The 26,628-nt window shown below is 49.3% G+C and overlaps 1 protein-coding gene across 4 annotated transcripts in view; it reads left to right on the forward strand.

Annotated features, from left to right (window-relative positions):
• ARAP1 (ArfGAP with RhoGAP domain, ankyrin repeat and PH domain 1) overlaps window positions 1-26,628 on the forward strand; it is a 104,222-nt gene that overhangs the window by 12,176 nt on the left and 65,418 nt on the right. For 2 of the 4 annotated variants that reach the window (XM_081950668.1, XM_081950670.1), the window contains exon 2: window positions 20,103-20,847. In XM_081950668.1, coding sequence (XP_081806794.1) covers window positions 20,195-20,847 — 653 coding nt within the window. In that variant the 5' untranslated portion in view covers window positions 20,103-20,194. Of the gene's footprint in view, window positions 1-958; window positions 978-20,102; window positions 20,848-25,822; window positions 25,899-26,628 lie in introns of those variants that run through there. The other 2 variants (XM_081950669.1, XM_081950671.1) reach the window with 2 other exon arrangements.

The following is a 26,628-nucleotide window of genomic DNA, read 5'->3' on the forward strand; positions in this document are numbered from 1 at the left end:
GGCCAAGCGGCTGGATTTTGATCACGTGACCCGGGTGTGTGTGCTGTGGTGGTTGTAAGTGTGAGGACCGGTCTTAAATAACTTTTCCAGGACTGTTGTGACTTCAAGTGGACACTAAACGAATGCTTGTACTTCAAGCCCCCCCCTGTACAGATAGTCCTTGAGTTATGACCACAATTGAGCCTAACATTTCCGTGGCTAAATGAAACATTTGCAAAGTGAGTTTTGCCTCATTTTATGACTTTTCTTGCCGTGGTGACTGCAGCCGTTGTAAAGACAAGTCAGCGGCCAGGCGGCTGAATTTTGATCAGGCGACCCTGGGGATGCTACCACGGTCGTAACCGTGAAACATTTCAAGAAGAGACTGGACTGCCATTTGTCAGAAATGGTGTAGGGTCTCCTGCTTGGCCAGAGGGGTTGGACTAGATGACCTCCAAGGTACCTTCCAACTCTGTTAAATCTGCAATCTGTAAATATGATCCTAAGCCAATTTATTCAGTGCCCTGGTAGCTTGGGACGGTCACTAAATGAACTGTTGTAAGATGAGGACCCCCTGCATTTTCTACTCCCTTGGAGAGGGAGACTGCCGGTTTTCAAATCGGAGGAATACATGCAAGAAAGGAAAGAAACACTCAATTTTAATAACATTCTAAGGAGAAAAAATGAATTAATCTCTTTCATTCTGGGCCAGCCTTTTTATTCCTTTCGCTCTGATTGGGCCGAGGCTTCCTGTGATTGAAGGGGCTGGTGGGGGCGATTGCAACGCCCCACGAAGCAAGAGGCTTTTTTTTTGCAAGGGATTTCTGGGTGTTTTCTGGCTTTCTCAGTTCCTTCTCTGTGGTTTTTCGCGATCGGAGGTCTCCAAAGACAGACGCCCTGCTTGCCAAGGGCTTGCGCGATTATTCAGAAGTCTTGAGAAAGCAGGACGTACAGCCAAAGTCTTGAGAACCGGGGACTTGAGCAGGCGAAATGGAGAGGTTTGGTGGCTCGGATTTTCCATTCCCCCCCCCCTTTTAGTTTGGAATAGATTTAGTGGTGCAGTGCCTGTCAATCGTGGCCACTTTAACACCGGGGGTGGGGTGGAGGACTTCAACTCCCAGAATTCCCCAACCTTGGTGGTCTCTGAGCAGGGTGGTTTTCTTGCAGACGTTTCATGACCCAACTAGGTAACCTCATCAGTGCTAGAAAGGAGTGGGGATTGCGGAGAGGAGGAGGAGGAGGAGGAGGAGAAATAGATGGAGAAAGGGAAGAAGAAAGAGGTGGAGGAGGACCGTAGGATTCTTGGTGTCCTCTGAACTTGGTTGTTTTCTTGGAGGAGGATTCCGTGGCCCAACTAGGGAACCTCATCAGTGCTAGAAGGGAGGGGGGTTTGCAGGGGGAAGAGGAGAAGGAGGAGGAGGAGGAGGAGGAGGAGGAGGAGGAGGAGGAGGAGGAGGAGGAGGAGGAGGAGGAGGAGGAGGAGGAGGAGGACGACTGTGAGATCCTTGGTGCTCTCTGTTTTCTGGCAGACATTTCAGGACCCAACTAGGGAACATCCTCCGTGCTAGAAGGGAGGGGGGTTTTCAGAGTGGAAGAGAAGAAGAAGAGAGGAGGAGGAGGAGGAGAGGAAGAGGAGGGAGAGTAGCAGCAGGAGCAAGAGCGTGGATCCTTGTTGCTCTCCGAGTCTGGTTGTTTTCTTGCAGACTTTTTGTGACCAAACTAGGTAACATCATCAGTCCTAGAAGGCCTTGAGAGGGAATTGTGAAGTCCTTGCAGCTTTCGGCGGCTTTTGATACCATCGACCATGGTATCCTGCTGCGCCGGCTGGAGGGGTTGGGGGTCCGGGGCACCGTTTTGAGGTGGTTCGGCTCCTTCCTTTCTGACCGGACGCAGCGTGTGTTGACAGGAGAAGAGAGGTCGACCCTACGCCCTCTTACTTGTGGGGTACCACAGGGGTCGGTCCTCTCGCCACTCCTGTTCAACACATATATGAAGCCGCTGGGTGAGATCATCCGTGGTTTCGGGGTGGGATACCACCTGTACGCTGATGATACTCAGCTGTACATTTCCACCCCGAACCACCCCAACGAGGCCATCGAAGTGATGTCCCGGTGTGTGGAAGCCGTACGGATCTGGATGGATGACAACCGACTCAAGCTCAACCCCTCCAAGACGGAGTGGCTGTGGGTACCAGCCCCCCGGTTCAGCCAATTAATTCCATCATTGGACATTGGGGGCATTCATCTTGCCCCCGTGGAGCGGGTGCGCAATTTGGGCGTCCTCCTGGATGCCCGGCTGTCCATGGATGACCATGTGACAGCCGTGGCAAGGGGGGCGTTCCACCAGGTTCGCCTGGTGCGCCAATTGCGCCCCCTACTGGACCGGGATGCCTTGCGCACAGTCACTCATGCGCTGGTGACGTCTCGCTTGGACTACTGTAACGCTCTCTACATGGGGCTTCCCTTGAAATGCACCCGGAGGCTGCAGTTGGTCCAGAACGCAGCCGCGCGGGTAATTATGGGGAGTACTAGGTACTCCCATGTGACACCGTTTCTGCGCGAGCTGCACTGGCTTCCTGTGGTCTATCGGGTGCGTTTCAAGGTCTTGATAACTATCTTTAAAGCGCTCCATGGCTTAGGACCTAGTTACTTGCGGGATCGTATTCTGCCCCATACATCCCTGCGACCAATTCGCTCGCACAGAGAGGGGCTCCTCCAGGTGCCGTCCGCTAGACAATGTCGTGGGGCGGCGCCTAGGAGTAGAGCCTTCTCTGTGGCGGGCCCAGCCCTGTGGAATGACCTCCCTCCGGATATTAGGAATACCTCTGACCTCCGCTCCTTTCGTATTAAGCTTAAGACCCACCTATTCCAAGCAGCTGGCCTGGCTCAACTTTGATCTAACCATATCGCTCCTGACGGGCTTTTACTGGGTATTTTAATTATATTTAATTTCTAGGGGTTTTATATACTGTATTTTAATTGTTTTTATCAATCGTCCTCCTCCTTGTGTATGTTACAGTGTATGTCTTTATTATATGTTTGTTTTGTTTACATATTTATTTCGTATGTTTTGTTGTACGCCGCCCCGAGTCCTTCGGGAGAGGGTGCGGCTAAGAAATAAATATATTATTATTATTATTATTATTATTTCTGAGCTTGGTTGTTTCCTTGCAGATATTTCATTATCTGACTAAGTCATATCATTAGAAGATAGTGAGGTTTGCTCTATGTTTAACTCCCTTCCTCCTAGCACTGATGATGTTCCCTAGTTGGGTCAAGTAAACAACCAAGCTCAGAGAGCACCAAGGACCCCACAGACCTCCTCCTCCTCCTCCCATTCCCCCTCTCCTCCTCCTTCTCTCTGGAAACTCCCCTCCCTCCTAGCACTGATGATGTTCCCTAGTTGGGCCATGAAATTTCTGCAAGAAACCACCCAGCTCAGAGAGCACCAAGGAGGACCCACCACTCGCCCCCGAGCTACAGATCTTCTCTTATACAATACAATACAATAGTAGAATTGGAAGGGACCTTGGAGGTCTTCTAGTCCAACCCCCTGCCTAGGCAGGAAACCCTATACCAGCGATGGCGAACCTTTTTTGGCTCGTGTGCCACGAGGGGGGGCAGTGCAGGGGGGTCGTGTGCAGGTGTGCCGCACCCATAATGCAATGCGCGACCCCCCCAGTGCGCATGCGAGCACAACGTGATCCCCCCCATTTTTACATGCTTTTTTCGCCCTCCTCAGGCTCCAGAGGCTTTATAGGAGCCTGGGGAGGGTGAAAAGAGCCTCCCCTGCCCCGCCAGAGGCCCTCTGGAAGCTTGAGGGACCATCCGGAGGCTTCCCTGAAGCCTTCGGAGCGCTTAAAACGACCCTCCGAGCAAACCGGAAGCGAAAAATGCCTTTTAAAAGTGAACTCAGCTGGCCAGCGCGCGCATGCACGCTGGCCAGCTAACAGGGCAGCGCCTCGCGTGCCCTGACAAATGGCTCCGCGTGCCACCTGTGGCACGCGTGCCATAGGTTCGCCATCACTGCCCTATACCGTTTCAGACAAATGGCTATCCAACATCTTCTTAAAGACTTCCAAGGTTGGGGCATTCACAACTTCTGGAGGCAAATTCTGTTCCACTGATTAATTGTTCTAACTGTCAGGAAGTTTCTCTTCTGTTCTGAGTTGCTTCTCTCCTTCATTAGTTTCCACCCATTGCTTCTTGTTCTACCCTCAGGTGCCTTGGAGAATAGTTTGACTCCCTCTTCTTTGTGGCAACCCCTAAGATATTGGAACACTGCTATCATGTCTCCCCTAGTCCTTCTTTCTCTTAAGCTAGACATACCCAGTTCCTGCAACCGTTCTTCATGTGTTTTAGTCTCCAGTCCCCTAATCCTCTTTGTTGCTCTTCTCTGCACTCTTTCTAGAGTCTCCACATCTTTTCTACATCGTGGCGACCGAAACTGAATGCCATATTCCGAGTGTGGCCTTACCAAGGCCTTGTAAAGTGGTATTAACACTTCACGTGATCTTGATTCTATCCCTCTGTTGATGCAGCCTAGAACTGTGTTGGCTTTTTTGGCAGCTGCTGCACACGGCTGGCTCCTATTTAAATGGTTCTCCACTCGGACTCCAAGATCCCTTTCACAGTTACTACTACTGAGCAAGGTACCACCTATACTGTACCTGTGCATTCCGTTTTTCTTGCCTAAATGTAGAACCTTTTACTCTTTTCACCATTGAATTTCATTTTATTAGATAGTGCCCAATGTTCAAGTTTGTCAAGATCCTTCTGTATCTTGAGTCTTTATCTTCTGGAGTGTTGGCTATTCCTGCCAGCTTGGTGTCATCTGCAAATTTGATGAGTTCCCCATTTATTCCCTCATCCAAATCATTGATGAAGAAGTACTGGGCCTAAAACAGAGCCTTGGGGTACTCCACTGCATACTTCCCTCCATGTAGATGCAGTTCCATTGAGAACTACATGTTGAGTGCGGTTGGTCAGCCAGTTACGAATCCATCTGGTGGTGATGCTGTCTAACCCACATTCTTCTACTTTATCTAGTAGTAGGTTATGGTCTACCTTATCAAAAGCCTTACTGAAGTCCAAGTAAACTATATCAACGGCATTCCTCTGGTCCACTAATTTTGTCACATTATCAAAGAATGCAATAAGATTAGTCTGGCATGATCTGTTTTTGACAAATCCATGTTGGCTTTTGGCTATTACTTTGTTTGCTTCTAGGTGTTCGCAAATTCGTTGCTTGATTATTTTTTCCAGAATCTTTCCTGGTATTGAGGTCAGGCTGATAGGTCTGTAGTTTCCTGGATCTAATTTTTTCCCTTTTTTGAAGATGGGAACCACATCAGCTCTTTTCCAGTCCTCTGGTAGTTCCCCGGTGTTCCAGGATCTCTGAAAGATACAATTCTTCTATCACCTAGTCCTGTTGTATCTCACCTGTGGATAAAATCCACAGCAGCTTTTCAGTTTGGCTCACCCTCTCCCCCCTTGGTGATTTTGGATGCTTTTGAAGTTTGGTGAGTTTTTCTCCTCGGTTCCCATGATGGAGATGTTTTGTTTTGCTTTAGATTTCTTGTCTGGCATCTGTTCACACCTTTCACTTCCCTCCACCGCCTGAAACTGGTTTATGCAAAAAAAAAAACACCAAAAAATCCAGCTTGTGTTAAAACTGGCCAGCAGTTTGTAAATACTTTTTCCATGACCCCGGAGGCTAATCTTTGCGCCTGCAAACTCTTTAGCAGAAAGCTTGGGGTTTATTTCTTCCTTTAAGAAATAAAGGGGAAAGAAAAAAAGTTACTAGTCTTGATTGATCCGTTTCCAGGCTTTTTCTGAGTGATGTTTCAATCTGAGAGTGAAACTTTACGGGGAGAAAGGAAGCTGCTGATAGGAAAAAGGAATTAGTTGCTGGCTTAGGTGGTTAGGAGAAGGCAGGTTGATGTGTCCAGAAAACACGAGGAATTTGGGAGGATCCTTTGACGGAAATGCCTGCCAGAAAACCATCAATCTGAAGGAGCCCTCCTCCTCCTCCTCCTCCTCCCCGTAAGCCCCCTCCCTTCTAGCACTGATGATGTTACCTGCTCAGCTAATGAAACGTCTGCCAGAAAACCACCCAGCTCAGAGAGAAACAAGGACTCCACCATCCTCCTCCTCATTTTCCTCTCTTGCAAACCTTCTTCCCTTCTAGCACTGATGATATTCCCTGGCCTAGTTGGTCAAGAGACGTCTGCAAGAAAACCACCCGGCTCAGAGAGCGCCAAGGCCCTCCCAATTCAATTTTGAGCTGCAGACCTTCTCTTCTATTTGGTATCTTTGATTATTTGTGGATTTCTCCTTGATGGGATGGCCAGACCCCTCCCCATCTGCAAGCCTCAGTTTCTCCTCTTGGAAAGGAAAAAAAAATCATAATTTAAAAAAAAACTCTCTGCCTCTCCCCAGACTTTAAAGAGTTTCCTTTGGCGAGTTGCAGAAAGAGAGAGCAAATCTGAGCCCGTGAATTCTGGAGGTGAAATGGCATTCCCAGTTTGGGAAAGGGCTGATGCTAAACTTTTAAAGGGACCTATCAGTATATATTATTTATGGGGTCCTAGGTGGTCTCTATGCTGGGGCGTTTCTTGCAAACATTTCATGACCCAACTAGGTAGCATCATCAGCGTTAGAAGGGATTGAAGTTTATGGAGAGGAGGAGGAGGAGGAGGAGAAGGAGGACTGTGGGGTCCTTGGTCCTCTCTGAGCTGGATGGTTTTCTTGCAGACATTTCATGACCCAATTAGGCAATATCATCAATGCTAGAAGGGTGTTGGGTTTGCAGAAAAAAGGAGGAGGAGGAGGAGGAGGAGGAGGACTGTGGGGTCCTTCGTGCTCTCTGAGTTTAGTGCTTTTCTTGCAGACGTTTCATGACCCAACTAGGGAACATCATCAGTGCTAGAAGGGTGGATGGGGTGGATGGTTGCCCTCTTCTTATATAAGGTGCCTCCCTTTCCCATCAATTCTCAGTGGTTCTTTGATTAGATTGTTGTTTACTCTTTGATTGTTTTTCTTGATTCAGTTCCTTGATAGAGGTGTTGATATGGGGGTACTGGGGCCTGTTTTTAGCTGTTTGCTCGTCTCTTTTGAATGGTGTGTAGATGTTCCTTATCTCTATGTGCTCGTTGATGGCTGTTGAGTGCCAGACTTTCAGGAATTCACTACAGTTTTTGAATACCCCCCCTCAATGTCCCAAGCGATTCTAGCCAGCTTGCAATAGCACAAAAGCATAATTAGAAAAGCATTAAAATGAACCAGAATGAAAGAAATAGAAAGGTGAAAGCAAAAGAGCCCGGAAGATAAAGAGAATGCAGGGCTGGAGTTTTCTGAAAATGGGTTGTTTCTCAACTGCAGATTTCCAGCCCGGGGAATTGCCTGCAGGATACTTCTCGTGGTGGGTAACCAGGGGTGAAATCTTGCCCGTTCTGACAGGTCCTGGAGAACCGGCAGCGGAAATTTTGAGTAGTTCGGAGTCCTGGCAAATGCCACCTCTGGCTGGCCCCAGAATGGTGTGGGAATGGGGATTTTGCAGGATCCTTCTCCTGCCACGCCCACCAAACCACGCCACGCCCACAGAGCTGGTAGTAAAAAAATTTGAATTTTGCCACTGTGTGTAAGCCCCCCGTGGGTGCCCATCCCAGGGTGGGGCTCTGCATCTTTGCTGATTCCTCACATTTTTAGAGGATGCAGAAGTGACAACATGCTGGGAAATCCCCACCTTCCTTCGTTTTTGGCCTCTGTGCCAGCGGTCTCTTCTTCAGGGTCACTCAGTTGGGCCTCCTGTAACGGGTGTGTGAATCACATCCTGGGAAGTCATGGGAGGCCTTTGATGGGACTCTGTGTCAGACGTCACACTTGGGTTTTCTCTTGAATGATGGATTGTGGTCATCAAGTTGGGAAACCTCTTAATTCGCTTCTCCATCGTGGCAGCTTTAAGGTGGGTGGACTAGGACCAGGGGTGAAACCCAGCAGGTTCTGACAGGTTCTGGAGAACCGGTAGCGGAAATTGTGAGTAGTTCGGAGAACTGGCAGATGCCACCTCCGGCTGGCCCCACCCCCCATCTATTCTCTGCCTCCCGAGTCCCAGCTGATCGGGAAGGAATGGGGATTTTGCAGGAACCTTCTCCTGCCACGCCCACCAAGCCACGCCCACAGAACTAGTAGTAAAAAGTTTTGAATTTCACCACTGACTACGACTCCCAGAACTCCCCAGCCGGCATGCTTTAAGATGGGAGGACTTCCACTCCCAGAATTCCCCAGGTGGCATGGATTAAGATGGGAGGACTTCCACTCCCAGAATTCCCCAGGTGGCATGGATTAAGATGGGTGGACTTCCACTCCCAGAATTCCCCAGGTGGCATGGATTAAGATGGGAGGACTTCCACTCCCAGAAGTCTATGTGGGTTAGATTTCTATCTTGCCAGGATTTTGGGACCATATGCTTAATACAGGGAATTCCCATTAAGCAACCACCCCATTTAGCGACCGTTTACAGTTACAATAGTGATAAAAATGTCCTTGCATTGCTGACATTTGCAGGTTGCCAGATAGTAAGCACAATCATAGTTTCACTTAACAACCACTTTGATTAATGTCTGTTGTCATTTCCAGTTCTGGTCACTAAGTGAGGACTAGTTGTATTCTCTCCACCCCCCCCCCTCCAAAACCAACAACTCTCTGGGGCTAAGGAGGGCTGGATCCTGGTTTCCAAGGCTGTTCCAGCAATCTTTACTCCTACCCTGGTATCTTAAGCCCATTGTTGGGGTATTAATTACCCTGATAGTGCATTGATCTTCTTCTTGAGGGGGGTGGGTCTTCATTGATCTCCAGAACTCCCAGGTGAGGAAGAGGACACTAAGAGGCAAATTTCCCCTGAGAAACCCCTGGGCCAAACTAGGATTCCTAACCTCTGGTCAGGAAGCTAAAATACGCCGTGCCACTTATAAAAATGGGTTTGTGTTGTTTACGCAGTTGTGCTGGGTTTTGAATGAGTGTGTTTGTGTATTTATACACCAGGAAGTGAAGGTATGCAAATCAGCTGCTGGCATTTTGTAGGTTTACTTCTGCTAAATGGCAACATGGTTGACCAGCCGAAATTCCCCAGAGAGGCGACCCTGTTGAATGTCTGTTTTGGTCGCCATGATGTAGAAAAGATGTGGAGACTCTGGAAAGAGTGCAGAGAAGAGCAACAAAGAGGATTAGGGGACTGGAGGCTAAAACATAGGAAGAACGGTTGCAGGAACTGGGGATGTCTAACTTAAGAGAAAGAAGGACTAGGGGAGACATGATAGCAGTCTTCCAATATCTCAGGGGTTGCCACAAAGAAGAGGGAGTCAAGCTATTCTCCAAGGCACCTGAGGCTAGAACAAGAAGCAATGGGTGGAAACTAATCCAGGAGGGAAGCAACTTAGAACTCAGGAGAAAGTTAGAACAATTAATCATTGGGACAGAAGTGGCCTCCAGAAGTTGTGAATGTCCCAACACTGGACGTTTTTAAGAAGATGTTGGATAGCCATTTGCCTGAAGTGGTGTAGGGTTTCCTGCCTAGGCAGGGGGTTGGACTAGAAGACCTCCAAGATCTCTTTCCACTCTGTTATTCTATTCTATTCTATTCTATTCTATTCTATTCTATTCTATTCTATTCTATTCTGCCTGTGGGGCAGCTGGTAGGAGGCACAAGTCCTTTGCTCAGGAAACTGGTCGACGGGCAAGGACCTCTTAAGACTGGTCTTCGTATTTGGGGTGTGTGTGTGTGAAGCCCACCTCCCTCTGGTTTGTATTGTGGAGAAAACCTCCTTGACTCCAAATGTGGCCCCTTTAAGATGTGTGGACTTCAACTCCCAGAATTCCCCAGCCAGCCCACGAGTCTTAAAGGGGCCACGTTTAGAGCCCCCTCCCTTACAAGAGGCATTTTCCCCAGAGGTGGGAGGGAGTGGAGCATGGTACATCACTAGACTCAACGGGGTTTAATTTAATCCTTCGAGGTAGGCCAGCTCAGGAAACGTACAGACTCCGGAAGCCTCCACATATGACTGTAGTTGAGCCCAGCATTTCCGTTCCTAAGCAAAACCGTTGTGAAGTCAGCTTTGCCTCCTTTTGCAACCTTTCTTGCCTTGGTTGTTAAGTAAATCACTGCAGTTGTTAAGTGAGGAACACGGTTGTTAAGAGAATCCAGTTTCCCCATTAACTTCGCGTGTCGAAGGTCGCCAGAGGGGATCCCAATGACCTCGGGACAGTGCAACTGTCATAATCGCATAATGATCGCATCGGTGGCGGTTGAGACCCCCAAACTTCTAGTGATGGGGGATTTTAACCTGCCGTCGGTGGGAGAAGCATCAGAGGGGGTTCGGGAGTTCATGGCTTCCATGACAGCCATGGACCTGACTCAAATGATTCAGGGCCTGACACATGAGGGAGGTCACACCTTGGACCTTGTTTTTGTCTCTGGCCAGTGGCTGAGTGATCTGGGAGGAGGGGACTTAACCATCACTCCCCTGTCATGGTCAGATCACTCACTCCTTCGTCTTGACTTCCCTGGTGCTACTTCCCGCTGCGGGGAGGCGGAACCGGAAAGTTCCAGATGGTTCCGCCCCAGGCGCCTGATGGAACCTGATAGGTTCCAGACGGAGCTTGGGCCACCTCCTGTAACCTTGACCCGCCCCCGGGTAGAGGACCTGGTGGTCGCGTGGAATAATGCAACTACCGGGGCCTTGAACCGGGTGGCGCCTTTGCGGCCTCTCCGGCGGCAACGATCCACCCTGGCCCCTTAGTTTACCGAGGAGCTAAGGGTGATGAAGTGCTGCAAGAGACGTCTAGAGAGTCGTTGGAGATCCTCTCGCTCCGAATTTGATCGAACACAGGCACGAGCCCATTTAAGGACGTACCTTGTGGCATTGAGAGCGGCCAAACGTCAATATTGTGCCGCTCTCATTGCATCCGCAGAGAACAGCCCTGCCGCCCTGTTTCGGGTGTCCCGCTCCCTTCTATTTCAGAGGCCGCGGGAGGCCCCTTTACAGGGCAGGGCAGAGGAATTTGGTAAATACCTGCAGGATAAAATCGCTCAAATCCGGAGGGATTGGGTCCCTGTCAGTGATCCAATGGAGACGTCCATGGCGAGTCTTGAGGAATCGATCTGGGAGGAGTTTGACTTGGTTGCCATCAAGGATTTGGACAGAATGCGTGGACGACTGCGACCCACCACATGTTTATTGGACCCGTGCCCCTCCTGGCTTGTACTGGCATCCTGGGAGGTTACACGAGACTGGCTCCTGGGCCTAGTGAATGCCTCGCTGAGCGAGGGGTCTCTCCCAGCCACCTTGAAAGAGGCGGTGGTGAGACCCTTGCTCAAGAAGCCTTCCCTGGACCCTTTGGAGCTGGCCAATTATCGTCCTGTCTCCAACCTTCCCTTTTTGGCAAAGGTTGTAGAGAGTGTGGTGGCCTACCAGTTTCCACGACATCTGGAGGAAAATGATTATCTAGACCCGCGCCAGTCCGGCTTCCGCCCCGGTCACAGCACGGAGACGGCCTTGGTCGCGTTGGTGGATGATCTCTGGAGGGCCAGAGATAGAGGTTGCTCCTCTATCCTGGTCCTATTAGACCTCTCGGCGGCTTTTGATACCATCGACCATGGTATCCTGCTGCGCCGGCTGGAGGGGTTGGGGGTCCGGGGCACCGTTTTGCGGTGGTTCGGCTCCTACCTTTCTGACCGGACGCAGCGTGTGTTGGCAGGAGAAGAGAGGTCGACCCTACGCCCCCTTACTTGTGGGGTACCACAGGGATCGGTCCTCTCGCCACTCCTGTTCAACACATATATGAAGCCGCTGGGTGAGATCATCCGTGGTTTCGGGGTGGGATACCACCTGTACGCTGATGATACTCAGCTGTACATTTCCACCCCGAACCACCCCAACGAGGCCATCGAAGTGATGTCCCGGTGTGTGGAAGCCGTACGGATCTGGATGGATGACAACCGACTCAAGCTCAACCCCTCCAAGACGGAGTGGCTGTGGGTACCAGCTCCCCGGTTCAGCCAATTAATTCCATCATTGGCCATCGGGGGCATTCAACTTGCCCCCGTGGAGCGGGCGCGCAATTTGGGCGTCCTCCTGGATGCCCGGCTGTCCATGGATGACCATGTGACAGCCGTGGCAAGGGGGGCGTTCCACCAGGTTCGCCTGGTGCACCAATTGCGCCCCCTACTGGACCGGGACGCCTTACGCACAGTCACTCATGCGCTGGTGACGTCTCGCCTGGACTACTGTAACGCTCTCTACATGGGGCTTCCCTTGAAATGCACCCGGAGGCTACAGTTGGTCCAGAACGCAGCCGCGCGGGTAATTATGGGGAGTACTAGGTACTCCCATGTGACACCGTTCCTGCGCGAGCTGCACTGGCTTCCTGTGGTCTATCGGGTGCGTTTCAAGGTTTTGATAACAATCTTTAAAGCGCTCCATGGCTCAGGACCTAGTTACTTGCGGGATCGTATTCTGCCCCATACATCCCTGCGACCAATCCGCTCGCACAGAGAGGGCCTCCTCCAGGTGCCGTCCACTAGACAGTGTCGGGGGGCGGCGCCTAGGAGTAGAGCCTTCTCTGTGGCGGGCCCAGCCCTGTGGAATGACCTCCCTCCGGATATTAGGAATACCTCTGACCTCCGCTCCGTTCGTATTAAGCTTAAGACCCACCTATTCCAAGCAGCTGGCCTGGCTCAACTTTGATCTAACCATATCGCTCCTGACGGGTTTTTTAACTGGGTATTTTAATTATATTTAATTATTTAGGGGTTTTAAACACTGTATTCTAATTGTTTTTTACTCATCAGCCGACCTCCTCCTTGTGTATGTCTCGGTATATGTCTCTGTTATATGTTTGTCTTGTTTACATATTTATTTCATATGTTTGTTGTACGCCGCCCCGAGTCCTTCGGGAGAGGGTGCGGCTAAGAAATAAATATTTATTATTATTATTATTATTATAAGTACATGCCAGTTGCCAAGCCTCTCAATTAGGATCACATGACCACGGCGGGTCCTAGTTGCATTTGCTCCCCCGTGCAAATGGTTGTGAATGTGAAAAAGCCCATCAGTTCCTTTTTTCAGTGGAACTCTGAAGGGCCCCTAAATGAACACTTGTAAGAACTACCTGTGTTTTATTGTTATAAGGATAGTGGTTTTTCCATCCCAGCAAATGCCGGGGAATTCTGGGAGTTGAAGTCCACAGAGAGCAAAGGTGCCAACTCTGTTGCAGGCAGTCCTTGATTTACGACCGCGAATTGGAGCCGTTATTTCCAAGCCAGGTGGCCGTTCATTGAGACATGCTCGATTCTATAATCTATTTTGGCATGGTTGTTAAGTGAATTGCGTGGCCATTAAGTGAACTCCAGGTGCTTTCACTCCACATGTTCTCCACAGTCTTGCTGCCTGGGAAGGCATCTTTTGCACACCTGGGAGGGGGCCTCCGTCTGTCCCTGGGTGGGAAGGGAAGCTATGCTCACACCAGAAGGGCATCTGGCAAATGAAATGATAGCAACCGGAAGAGAGCAGAGCATGGTTGATCTACTTATACATGGACACGTTAAGCTTAATCGGCTCCCAGCACCACATGAAATCTCATTAAGAGGTTTGCACTAATTAAGAGAGGAAGAAACAACACAAAAGCGAGCAATGTTAGACGCAACACACTTCCTCCAGCCCTGGCTTTAATCTGATTTCACTGGGCCGTCTTGTGTTTTAATCCCCAGCGCAGTGGACACTTGCAACGTAGAACATCGACTCTGGGGCTGGAAGGGACTTCGGGGGTCTTCTAGTCCAACCCTCTGCTCAGGGCAGGAGACCTTATGGATCATCCCAGTCAAATGGTTGTCCAGTCTGGTTTTTGAAAACTTCCAGTGTTGGAGCACCCACGAGCCCAAGTGGCAAGCTGTTCCGTTGATTGATTGTCCTAGTTGTCAGAAAATGTCTCCTTGGATATTTGAACATTTGTCCAGGGTGGTCTCTCTCTCTCTCTCTTTCTCCATCCATCCATCCATTTCTGGAGCTTTTCAGACCATTTCTCCAGGATGATATAAAATTCTCCTGTCTTGGGCAGAGAGATGGACTAGATGACCTCTGAGGTCCCTTCCTCTTTGTAACCTGACCTGTGGATTTTCTGCCCGTCATTCTCTCTTGCCTTTGGGCTCCTCCTTCCTTGGGCCTCCGGGCTGCTTCTGTCCTTAAGTGGCATTCAAACATTTATGGATTAGGCCACCTTGGGCAGGGCTCAGTTTTGCAAGATTTGGGGGCCGAGGAGATGAGAGGAGGGGCGCCAACACAGCCCCCCATTCAAGGCCGAGGGAAGGAAGACCGAAATTCTCCCTGACCCCCCTGCCCTTGGCATGCAAGCGGTCTGGAGAACAAGCCCCCTTTTAGTGTTTACGGCAGCTGCGTAAGCACTGAAGGGCGGGTGGGTTGTTTGGTATTTTCTTTGGCAAAAAAATTCCCTTTTTTGCAGAATTTTTAAGCGTCTTAGTTTTTTGAAAAAGTATTCCCGAGCTTTACTCCTTGCCAAAACGTTTTGGAAGGTCTAAAAACCAAGCCATAACCACATGCATTGCGTGTGTAATATATATATATATTATATTCGTGCATCTGAGGTTGTTTGGCAGTTAATTGCATCACTTTCCATTTCCTAGATGAAGGTTTCCCAATCTCAGACTCTTTAAGAGGGGTGGACTTCAACCCCCAGAATGCACTGGCATAGTCCTCGACTTACGACAACCATTGAGCCCCCAGAATTCTGGTGGTAACTCATTGAGGTTGTACGTCGGATCATTGCACGACTTAATTTTATGGCCCTTTTTACAAGAGTCATTGGGCTCTCATAACAACCACACCATTGTGTGGTTGTTAAGCAAATCTAAGCCCGAATTCATTCAGGGCAAAAGTCACTTAACAAATGGTTCACATCGCAACAGAAATGTTGGGCTCCATTGTAGAATAGAATAATAGAATAATATCATCATCATCATCATCATGATAGAATAATAGTTTTGTCCCTTGGAATGTCCACTGATCGGCGTACCTTAAAAATGAAATTTCGTTGCGTGTAGCTCTCAAAGGGTCTCCACCTCTAATTAACCCTCCATGAACATGACAAAATGAATAAATTCAAAGTTACGCCTGTGTCCACGCATGTTATCATTGTGGTCGTAAGTCAAGCACTCCCTGTATTTTGAATTTTCAAAGGTTAAAAGAAAGGGGGGAGCAGCTGATTTGCCAGGACCATCCGAGGGCTAAAATCGCATCTGTGCTCATCCCATTAAATTGCAGGGATCTGTTTTGTAGTAGACCTGCAAGGGACATTGTTGTGTGTGTGAGTGTCACTCAAAGCCACCCTTGCCTTCCTCCCTTGGGGTTGTGCTTTGTGTTTGAGTCACATCCACCTCGCTTTGCTGGCATTTGAAACAAGATGTCCAAGTGACGGTCACTTTTCTGACTGCACAACCTTAGCAAGACGGTTGTGGCTTTGGCTCTGGGTGCTGTCATAAAAAGAGGAGCTGACCTGGGGCAACTCATATTGCAGCCCTGGCCAAAATGGCCCAGCAGAGATGATACTACCTGAGACTTCTCAGGAAACAACACCTGAATGGGAAAACTGCTGGCGACCTTCTACTGCTGCACCATAGAGAGTATTTTAGCTTACTGCACCTGTGTCTGGTTTGCCAATTGCACAGTGGCAGAGGAGGACAGCGCTCCAGAGGGTCAACGGCATTGCCCAGAGGATCACGGGTTGCCCCCTCCCCTCTTTGGAAGAGCTTTATAGCCCCCACTGCCTTAAGAAAGTTCTAAATGTTCTTAAAGATCCAGCTCATTCTGGGCACCCCTTTTTGTGAACTATTACCATCTGGCAGCCGGTTCAGGACAATAAAAACAAGGAGAAATAGGCTGAAAAACAGTTTCTATCCCAGGGCAGGAACTATACTGAATTCTATCGTGTATAGTGCAATATTAATGGAGTATCAGGGGTTTTCAATGCAATTGTGTAGAATGTGAAGGAGGTGTGTTTGGGTTTGGGTTTTTTACATATAAGGTACCCTGAAGAGGGCATTTAATTTCGTTGCACAGGATGCAATGACAATAAACTAAAGCAAACTAAATTGTGGCAGTTCCCCGGAGGGGCATCAAGGCAGGAGGCTGTCTTGTAGCCATGAGTCACGCGGAGGGGCCAGGGGTCAGGGGGGACAGTGGTGAGGGCAGAGGCCACCAGCCAGCCGTGGGCAGGGGTGGGCAGGGGCTCCTGGCTGACTGGGGCTTCCTTCCTGCCAAGGCTGGGGGTGGAGATTGCAAAACCAGCCCGGTGGCCAGATTTGTGGGTCGATTCTAGAATGGGAAAAAGGAAATACAGAGGTTGTTCTGGGTGCGTTTTTTGCCATGATTCTTCATGAAGCTTTTCCGAAAATAGAAAATCCAAGCAGAATAACAGAAAACAGGCAGTCCTTGATTTACAACTTAATTTACAACATTTAGTGACCTTTTGAAGTTACAACAGCACTGAGAAAAGGGGACTTGGGATCGTTGTTCACACTTATGACTGCTGCAACATCCCCACCGTCACCTGATCCAAAATCGGACCCTTGCCAGCCAACTCGTATTTATGACGACTGCCGCGTCCCCAGGGTCAAGGGACCCCCTTTTGCGACCTTCTGACGGTCCACGGGGAAGTTAACATTCACTTAACAACCGTGCGACTAATGTCAGCACTGCAGGGATTCCCTGGACAACCGTGGCGAGGAAGGTCATAAAGTGGGGCCAGTTTCACAGCTTAAGCATCTGAAATGCTGGCCTCTGTTGTGGTCATAAGTCGAGGTCCCTCCCAATAGCCTGGCTGAGAAAAAGAGGCCTTTTGAAAGTTCAGTTACGGAATAGAGGAACCGAAAGCCTCAAGACGTAGCAGTCAATGCTCTAAACCGCCCAAGCAGCAGAGCCTGTAGCTGGATTTGGGGAGGGGGGGAGACGCAGGGGGGAGGCCACCGGAGGAGGCTGCGGGGTTGGGAAAGAGCCGCTGACCACGTGCCAGGATGACATCTCGGCCTGTGAACGTTCCCGGAAACTAAAATAAGTTCAGCCAGGGTATTTTTATCCAGCTTTCGGCAAAAATATCCAGAGGAAAAGGCAGCCTATTCAGACGGGGTCAGAGGGGGTCAGAAGGGGGGGTGTTTCTTTCTGAATTTGACTCCTTGGGGGAGTCAGAAAGGTTGCAAGACTCACTTAGCAACCGTCTTGCTTAGCAACAGATTGTATTCGTAAGTCGAGGACTACCTGTGAAGTAAGATGTTGTGTTTGTTAAAGTTACAATGGCAGTGAAAAAGTGACTTTGGGCCCCCTTTCATACTTACGACTGTCGCAGTGCCCCCCGTGGTCACGGGATCAAAATCCAGATGCTTGGAAACTGGCATGTACCTATGACGGTTGCAGAGTTCCCGAGGCCACGTGATTTCCCCCTTGGGTGGCCTTCTGCTCAGCAAAGTCAATGGGGAAAGCCGGATTCGCTTAATGACCGTGTCAATAACTTCACCGCCACAGTGATTCACTTAACAACGGCGGCAAGGAAGGTCGTAAAATGGGGGAAAACCCACTTAACCATATCTCAGTGAGCGACATACGTTTTGGGGAAGGCTGTCAGCCAAGGACGACCGAAAAAATTGTAAATGACAGCAATCAAATATGCAAATAATTAAAAATAAAAAATGAAAAAATGAAAAAAGAAAAGAAAGGCAACGGAACCCAACCCAAATAGAACTTGGTGTGTGTGTGTGTGTGTGTGTGTGTGTGTGTAGAAAAACTCGATGATCTCTGCGTCTTTGTTCGGCCACCAGTTTTCTATGTTTCTGTGTAAAATTGTGCCGACTTCCTTCTCAACCCTTGTTCCCATTTTTGTGACATTTCCCGCGGGTTCCTCTTTGTAAACAACACAATTAAAAAAGAAGAAAGTTGCTTGGCGGCTAATCCAGGGGTTTCTCACCCAAAGGTCAGGCTGGCGAGAGAAAAAAAAAACCCAACGCCTTCCCCTCCCAAAAACTCTTAATTTGCGAGCCTTCCCGATATTCTCTCTCTTGATGGCTTGAATGTCAACCCATGGGGCTGGTGAGAGGATGGATAATCAGGAAAAAGTCAATGGGAGAGTGGCATAATAATAATAGGGTAAATATTAGTAAATATATATATAATAAGGTAGATCAGTAGACGGGAATGTGAAAGTAGACAGTTTAATAATAATATTCATTTTGAATGTAATCTAATGTTGGGAATTTAAAATGTTATTTGTGAGATACTTTCTGGGAAGAAGAAACAGGGTAAACAATTGGAAAAACTGTTAGAAAAAGAAGAAGAGATACAGGGCGTACACAGGGACGTTAACGATGTGTAAAAATGGAATAAGAAATGATAAAGAATTAAGAAAAGAGAATAATATGGTTGAAGTGGGAATAGCAAAGATATTGTGATAAAGGATTGATTTGTTAAGATGAATGAACAGTAATTAGTTGAAGACAAAAAAAAAAGGTATTTAGCAATGAAATGTAAGTAACTGAATTGATGGAAAAAGAGAAAGGATTGTATAAAAGAAATGAATATTGATAAAAGTGGGAAGATTAGAACACAATAAAACTATGATTATAAATGTGATGTAGAAAATGAGACCTGATGAACAATCTGTCCATTAAATGTTAGGGAAAAAAATTGCAATACAGCTTGTAAAAAAAACCAAAACCTATGGTGCTGGGGATCATGGGTATTGGCATCCCTGCAAGGGGGGAAGGCACCAGATCTCTCATGCCCCCCGCTTAAGAGAGGATTGCATTCGGAAGCCACCCCCCCCCCCCCGTGCTTTTACAGGGCTCCTTGACTTAAGAATTCATTGAGTGTTTTGTTTTTTAAACTTTTCTGGAATGAACTAAATATTGTTTGGGGAAAAAAAAACCAGTTCATATAGTGATTAATTGAAGTTACATAGCAGTGAAAAAAGTGACTTATGACCGTTTTTCACACTTACAACCGTGGCAGCAGCCCAATGGTCACGTGATCAAAATTTAACGATGGGCACCTGACTTGTATTTATGACGGTCGTATTTACGTGATCCCCTTTGGCGACCTTCTGACAAGCAAAGTCAATGGAGGAAGTCAGGCTCGCTTAACACCCGTGTTACTGCAGTGATTCATTTAATGACTGTGGCAAAAAAGAGAGAAAAAACTGACTTAACAAATGTCTCGCTTAGCAACAAAACTTTGGGGCTCAGTTCTGGCCGTAAGGTGAGGACTACTGGCACGCCAAAGGGGCAGCTGTTGCAGGCTTGAGGGTCGGAGATACGGGGTCGGGATTGTGTTTGGATGTGTGCAAACGTGCAAAGAAGTGTCAGTGAGTCAGAGAAGTGTGACTGGATGGGAGAAGGAGAACTGGGGGTGGGGGGGTGGGGGGTGGATGGGGGTGGCTTCCTATTTATAGCCACAGGAAATGACTTTTGGAGAAGATCTTGGTCTCAGCAAAATCTGGCCAGGGTCTCTTGCAAAAGCAGAAATGGGTCAGGGGGTCCTTGGGGAAAAGGGGGGTGGTAGGATAGAAGGAAAAAACATGTGATAATGGGATAATGAGGGTCTTTGTATTCCAAGGGGGTCTCATTTTTAGACCAGGCCAAGGGTCAGAGAGCGTGAGTCGAGGGGTTTTATAATGTTTCATGGTCTCCAAACTTGGCAACTTTAAGCCTGCTGGACTCCAACTCCCAGATGCCACTGCGCTGCCCTCCCTCTGCCCAACCGGCTCAGCTCAACCCTTCCCTCCCCCTTGTAGGAAGACCTGTTCGGCTTCTTGTATTTCAACATTTTTGGCATTCTGGGGACTCAGTTCCAAAAAAGAGTTAGATTTAAAAGTCTTGTGGAGAGAGGGAAAAGAAGGAAGGAAGGAAGGAAGGAAGGGAGGGAGGGAGGGAGGAAGGAAGGAGAAGACCGATCTCCATGAAAGGCCACATGTTTTTGCAGATGTGCACCTCTTGAGGGAGACCCTGCCCTTCAGGGTTGGGGGTGCACGGCTTGGCCGCTGATGAGGCTGCTCTCCTTCCTCCCACAGGGGTCGCCGTCCTGGGGGATCCTGAGAAGCTGCGCCTGGGAGAGGCATGATCTGAGCTGCTGTCCAGGAAGCCGCTGAGCGCCCGCAGAGCCATGGCGGAGGGGCCATGGCTGGCCCTGTCCGAGTGGCTCCAAAGCCTCCGCCTGGACCACTACACCCCGGCCTTTGAGCAGAAGCAGCTGAGGTGCCTCCAGGACTGCCAGCACCTGACCGACGAGGGCCTCCTCCGCCTGGGCGTCCTGCTGCCCGGCCACCGCAAGCGCATCCTCTCCGGGTTGGCCAAGGTCTTCGCCGAGTCGCCGTCCGGCTCCGGAGGTCCCCAGCTGCCCCCAAGGAGGCCCATCCCCATGAAGCGCCACATCTTCCGGACTTGCTCAGGTGCGGCGCCCTCCCAGCCGGAACCGGAGGCCAGGCGGGACTCAACAGGACCATGTAGCAGGGGGTCAGAAGCCCCCGCCGGCCTCCCCCTTATTCCTCCCCCTATCCCTCCGAGGACCAGTTGCCACCCTCCGGTGAAGTTCTCCGCTCCGTTCCCGGAACTCCCTGCGGATGTTTGCTTGGAGCCTGGATGGGAGCCTCCCCCGCAGCCAGCTGGCGAGAGGCTCAGCCCCCCCTTTCTGGAGGAGGGGGCCCTGCCCCCTCTGCCCGCCAAACGCCACCAGTTGGACAGCAAGCCACCCGTCCCCGTGCGCCCCCCCACGCTGCCTCCCCGGATGGTGGTGGTGCCCCAGAAAGCCAAGCCAAGGTAAGCTCACGCACATGTGCAACACATGGAGGAGAGTGTGTAAGCGTGTGTTAGTGTGTATGTGATGAGAGACACTTCCATGCGTCTCCAAGCAACGAGAGTTCACTTAAAATAGGCTTTGCTTTTGGTTCGGAAGGTGAGAAAAAGGAAGGTAACACAGGATTATTTTGGTCTGGTGTATCATAGCACATTAGGCACAATGCATTTAGTCCTCGACATATGACCACAATTGAGCCCAGGATTTCTGTTGTTATGTGAGATAGCTATTCAGTGAGTTTTGCCACATTTTACAAACTTTCTTGCTGCAGTTATTAAGCGAACCACTGCCCTTGTTAAATTGGCAGCCTCCCTGTGCTCACGTGATCAAAATTCAAACACTTGGCAACTGGCATGTACTTATGACGGTTCCAGTGTCCCGGGGTCACGTGATCCTCTTTGGCAGGCCTTCGGATAAGCCAAGTCAGTGTGGGAAGCCATATTCACTTAACAACGGTGTGACTCCCTGAATGACTGCAACCATTTGTTTATTTACCAAAAAAGTTTGCAAAATGGGCCATGACTCACTTAACAACTGCCGTGCTTGGCAACGGAAATGTCAGGCTCAGTTGTGGCCATAATTCGAGGATCACCTGTATGGCAATAACCTAGGAGAGATTCAGTGGTGAAAAGAGTAAGGTTCTACATTTAGGCAACAAAAACGAAATGCACTGGTACAGGATAGATGGTACCTTGCTCAACAGTAGTAACTGTGAGAAGGATCTTGGAGTCCTAGTGGACAACCATTGAAACAGGAGCCAGCCGTGTGCAGCAGCTGCCAAAAAAGCCAACACGGTTTTAGGCTGCATCAACAGAGGGAGAGAATCAAGATCACGTGAAGGGTTAATACCACTTTATAAGGCCTTGGTAAGGCCACACTTGGAATACTGCATTCAGTTCTGGTCACCACGATGTAGAAAAGAGGTAGAGACTCTAGAAAGAGTGCAGAGAAGAGCAACAAAGATGATTAGGGGACTGGAGGCTAAAACATATGAAGAACGGTTGCAGGAACTGGGTATGTCTAGTTTAATAGAAAGAAGGACTAGGGGAGACAGGATAGCATCTTCCAATATCTCAGGGGTTGCCACAAAGAAGAGGGAGTCAAACTATTCTCCAAGGCACCTGAGGACAGAACAAGAAGCAATGGGTGGAAACTAATGAAGGAGAGAAGCAACTTAGAACTGAGGAGAAATTTCCTGACAGTTAGAACAATCAATCAGTGGAACAGAAGTTGCCTCCAGAAGTTGTGAATGCCCCAACACTGGAAGTCTTTAAGAAGATGTTGGAGAGCCATTTGTCTGAAACGGTATAGGGTTTCCTGCCTAGGCAGGGGGTTGGACTAGAAGACCTCTAAGGTCCCTTCCAGCCCTGTTATTCTGGGATCTCTAGCCAATTTCTCTGCTTCCCTTTCCTTTCGTGGCCTTTTATTGGACTTCTTCCAACGAAAGGTGGTTACTTGCCATCCGGGCTCTTAACCAGTTTTTCTGGCTCCTTAATCCTCCTCCGCCTGACCTTAGATCCACCCTTAACTATCCCCAACCCACTTTTCTCTCAGAAACCTTTGCAGAAGTAAATGACTCTTCTCTGGAAGGAAAGGGCTACCACCTCATGTTGCAATCACACCGTGAAGCAGAGGCGCTTGCCCAACCGTTGCAAGGGAAAAGGGCCGGGCACGGGGGGGGGGGGGGGCAGGTGCCTGGGCGCCCAGAAGGGGCTCCGGAGGATGCAGAAGGCTTTTATTTCTGCCTTTATTGTTTTTATAAATAACTCAGGATGGCGAACGTGCCAAATACTCCTTCCTCCTGCTGTTTTCCCCACAACAACCCTCTGAGGTGGGTGGGGATGAGAGAGGGAGACTGGCCCAAGGTCTCCCAGTTGGCTTTCTTGCCTAAGGCAGGACTAGAACTCTCCATCGCCTGGTGGCTCGCCCAAAGTCACCCAGCTGGCTTTCTTGCCTAAGGCAGGACTAGAACTCCCTGCCCCCTGGGGATTGGCCCAAAGTCTCCCAGCTGTCTTTTGTGCTTAAGGCAGGACTAGAACTCGCCATCGCCTGGCGATTGGTCCAAAGTCACCCAGCCAGTTTCCATGCCAAAGGTGGAACTAGAACTCACCGTCTCCTGGTTTCTAGCCTGGTGCCTTAACCCCTACATCCTTTCTAGAGGTCTAGAGGGTGTTTGGGGGAGCGTGGGCTTCCCTCCTTTCTCCTGACACCCTCCCATCGCTGAGTCCTTTTCGCTGCCAGAGGAGAAGCGTATGGGGTGGGGGATGATGGGGTTTGTGGTCTCTGCTGGTTTCTCTCTTTCTCTGGTGGGAGTTTAGTGGCCTTCAAAGCCACAAAGGAAAAAAACGCTTTTTGGTCCTTTCCAATGCTGCTAATCTCTTAAGTTGGGCAACCTTTTACATTTAACGGTATGCAGGTAGTTCTTGTGTTACAACCTTTCTGCTTAGTGACCATTCAAAGTTACAATGGCACTGAAAAAAGGGCCTTATGACCATGTTTCACCCTTACGACCAAGGCAGCCTCCCCATGATTACGTGCTTTACATTCAGATGCCCAGCAACTGACTCACATTTATGACGGCCGCAACGTCCCGGGGTGATGTGATCCCCTTTTACGACCTTCAACGAAGCACAGTCAATGAGGGAGCCAGATTCACTTAAGGACCGTGCAATTAGCTTAAGAACGGCAGCGATGCGCTTAACAACTGAGGCAAGAAAGGTCGTAAAATGGAGCAAAACTCACTTAGCAATGGAAATTCTGGGCTCGATTGTGGTCGTAAGCCGAGGAACTTACCCCAGGGGGAAAAAAAAGCTTTGTTCGACCCAGGGCAGCTGTTCAAAAGGGGAGATGAGGTCTCATTTCATTCTTCCTCTGTGACCCTTTAAGGGAGCCTACATTTGTGGCTCAGTTGTGGTTGTTTTGTCATTCGAGCTCAGAAAAATAGATGCAGAGCGTTCCTTTTTCCCTGGAAAAGGATCCGCAGAGCACAAGCAGAGGACAGGCGTCACGTGGCCTCCTTCGGACGTTGCAAAGGAGAAGAGGTGGTTTCCTGGCCAGCCTTCCCTGGAAGCCCTCAAAGGAACAAGGTCCAAAGGAATCACCAAGTGCAAAGAAAGGGAAGCTCTGTAGAAACCACTCAGGACCGGCAGAGAATCAGAAAAAACACCCCCAACGAGATAAAACTCAGAGGCTTTTATTTCCTCTTAAGTTCCCATTTATGAAGAGAGCCATGTTGGCACATCTGGGGAAACCCGAATCTGAAATCTTCCCAGTATCCCCCACCCAGTTGAAAGTTCAAGTTCTTTCCTCCCCCACCCACCAGCCCATCCCATGGTCCAATCTCCCACCGCCACGCTGGCAGCTTCCACCCATCCAGTTCCGGTCAGTGCAGAGACAAAGGATGACCTTGGCTTTCTAGAAAGAATGCTGTTATGACTACATATCACCCAACTCCATACAATCCCATTTCCCCACCATAGAAAAGTGTGGCAGGCCTGAAGTCCAAAACGAAAAGGTGGCTTGCAGACGTGACACAAACATTCATTCTTGGCCGTATTTGAGATTCCTAGCTGCGATGGACAGCAAACCTTCTCTCCGCTAACAGGCAGCCAAGCTAAGTGCCGGAAGGACCCCATCCCGTCCCTAACTCATATTAGCGGTCCACGAGATTGAACCTTATGATTTAGTGGTCCCTGAGGTCTGAAAGGTTGGTGACCTCTGCTCTAGTCTATTCAATTTTGGACCAGTGGCTGTCCAGTGTCTTCTTGAAAACCTCCCATGTCGGAGTAGCCACAATTCCAGGTGGCTGGCTGGTTAATTGTTCTTACTGTCAGGAAATTTCTCCTTAATTCTAGGTCGAAGAGTGCAGAGAAGAGCAACTAAGGTGATTAAGGGGGACCGGAGACTAAATCACGCAATGAACAGTTAAGGGAACTGGGTGTGTCTAGTGCAATGAAAAGAAGGACTAGGGGAGACAGGATAGCAGTCTTCCAATATCTCAGGGGTTGCCACAAAGAAGAGGGAGTCAAACTATTCTCCAAGGCACCTGAGGGTAGAACAAGAAGCAATGGGTGGAAACTAATTAAGGAGAACATCATCAAAGAAACACTTTTTTACACATCAAGAATAGATTATCTAATAGAGTCAAGTAGGGTCAACCTATTCTCCAAAGTACCTGCAGGCAGGACAAGAAGCAACGGAGGGAAACTAATCGAGGAGAGAAACAACCTAGAATTAAGGAGATGCTTCCTAACAGGGAGGACAATTAACCAGTGGAACTGCTTCCCACCAGAAGTTGAGGGTGCTCCATCACTGAAGTTTTTGAGAAGAGACTGGAGAGTCTTTTGCCTGGAATGGTGGAGGGTCTCCTGCTTGAGACCTTCCAACTCTAATAGTCTATTTTCTAGGGATGTCACAGAGCTGACTCTCACAGCTGGATAAATGCAGAAGATTTTGGTGCGTGGAATGTGGGTTTATCCTGTGATATTTTCCCAGCTCCACTGCACAGTCCTCAACTTTGGTTGTTAAGCGAATGCTGCAGTAATGAAATGAATCCGGCACCCCCCCCCATTGGCTTTGCTTGTTGGGGGCCCCCTGGGAAGGCCTCAGGTGGTGATCACGTGACCCTCCCCCCCCAGATGCTAAATACAAACCAATTGCCCAAGTACCCAAATTTTGATCATGTGATCGTGAGGAATGCTACACTGGTCGTAAGTGTGAGGATCGCCTATAAGTCACTTTTCGTAGCTCTGTTGTAACTTTGAGTGGTCAGTAAAGAATGGTTCTCAACCGAGGGCCTCCCGTAAATTGGTATTTTGGGAGTCTCCCATCCAGGGGTTAACCTGCCCTGTCCCTGCTTAGCTTCAGGTAGAATCGGGAAGGTGCTGCCACCTGCTGGCCCATCTTAACAGGACACCCAAAACCAGGCTGCGTTTATGAGTTGGTTCAAAAATGAAATTAAAAAGGGTTTTCCGCGCATGCCTGGCAGCAAATCTACTGAGATTATCGTGCAAATGTAAGGAGAGAAACAAGGGAAGCAACTTACTAGCCGGTGTAGAGAGCGTGGAAGGGGGATTCAGCAAGCCGAGAGGATATCAGGCTGGGGATGATGGGTCTCCCCTGATGGGTGCCGGTGAATTAGTAGCGTGAGTCCCACTAAAAGGACCGAGCCAAGAGCTCAACTGAAGGGGAAGGCAGTTTTATTCACATTTTATTCGGAGCTGTTTTTATTCACATTGGCTTTCATAACAGATTGTTGTGAATCTCCTTTTTCTTATGATTCTGAGAATAAGGGGGAGGGGTCTTTTTAAGCCCCTTTCGGTCTATTATGGAATTAAAGTATGTTTACCACTAGTACCACTAACCCCAGGGCCGTGATGGCAAACCTATGGCATGCGTGGCACATGGACGGCATCGCTCATTCCTCTTTGGGGTTTCTGGTGTGCATGTGCGCACAACAATAATCCGTGCCTGGTCTGGCCTTCCATTTCCTGGTGTGCGCCTGCGTGCCAGCCAGCTGATTGTTGCTTGCCCATGCCTGCCAGTGACTCAAGACTAGCTGGCTGGCGCATATGCTCGTGCCGGAAACCAGGACTTCATTTCCCGGCATGCACATGTGGCCCTGATGCCTGAGCACGCATGCGCTCCCTCCCTTTGGGCCACCCGGTGCCTAAAAGGTTCGCCCTCACTGGGATAGGGTCTCCTGCTTGAGCAGGGGGTTGGACTAGAAGACCTCCAAGGCCCCT

The sequence above is a fragment of the Natrix helvetica genome (genome assembly GCF_964273705.1).
Source record: "Natrix helvetica genome assembly, chromosome: 4".
NCBI lineage: Eukaryota > Metazoa > Chordata > Lepidosauria > Squamata > Natricidae > Natrix > Natrix helvetica.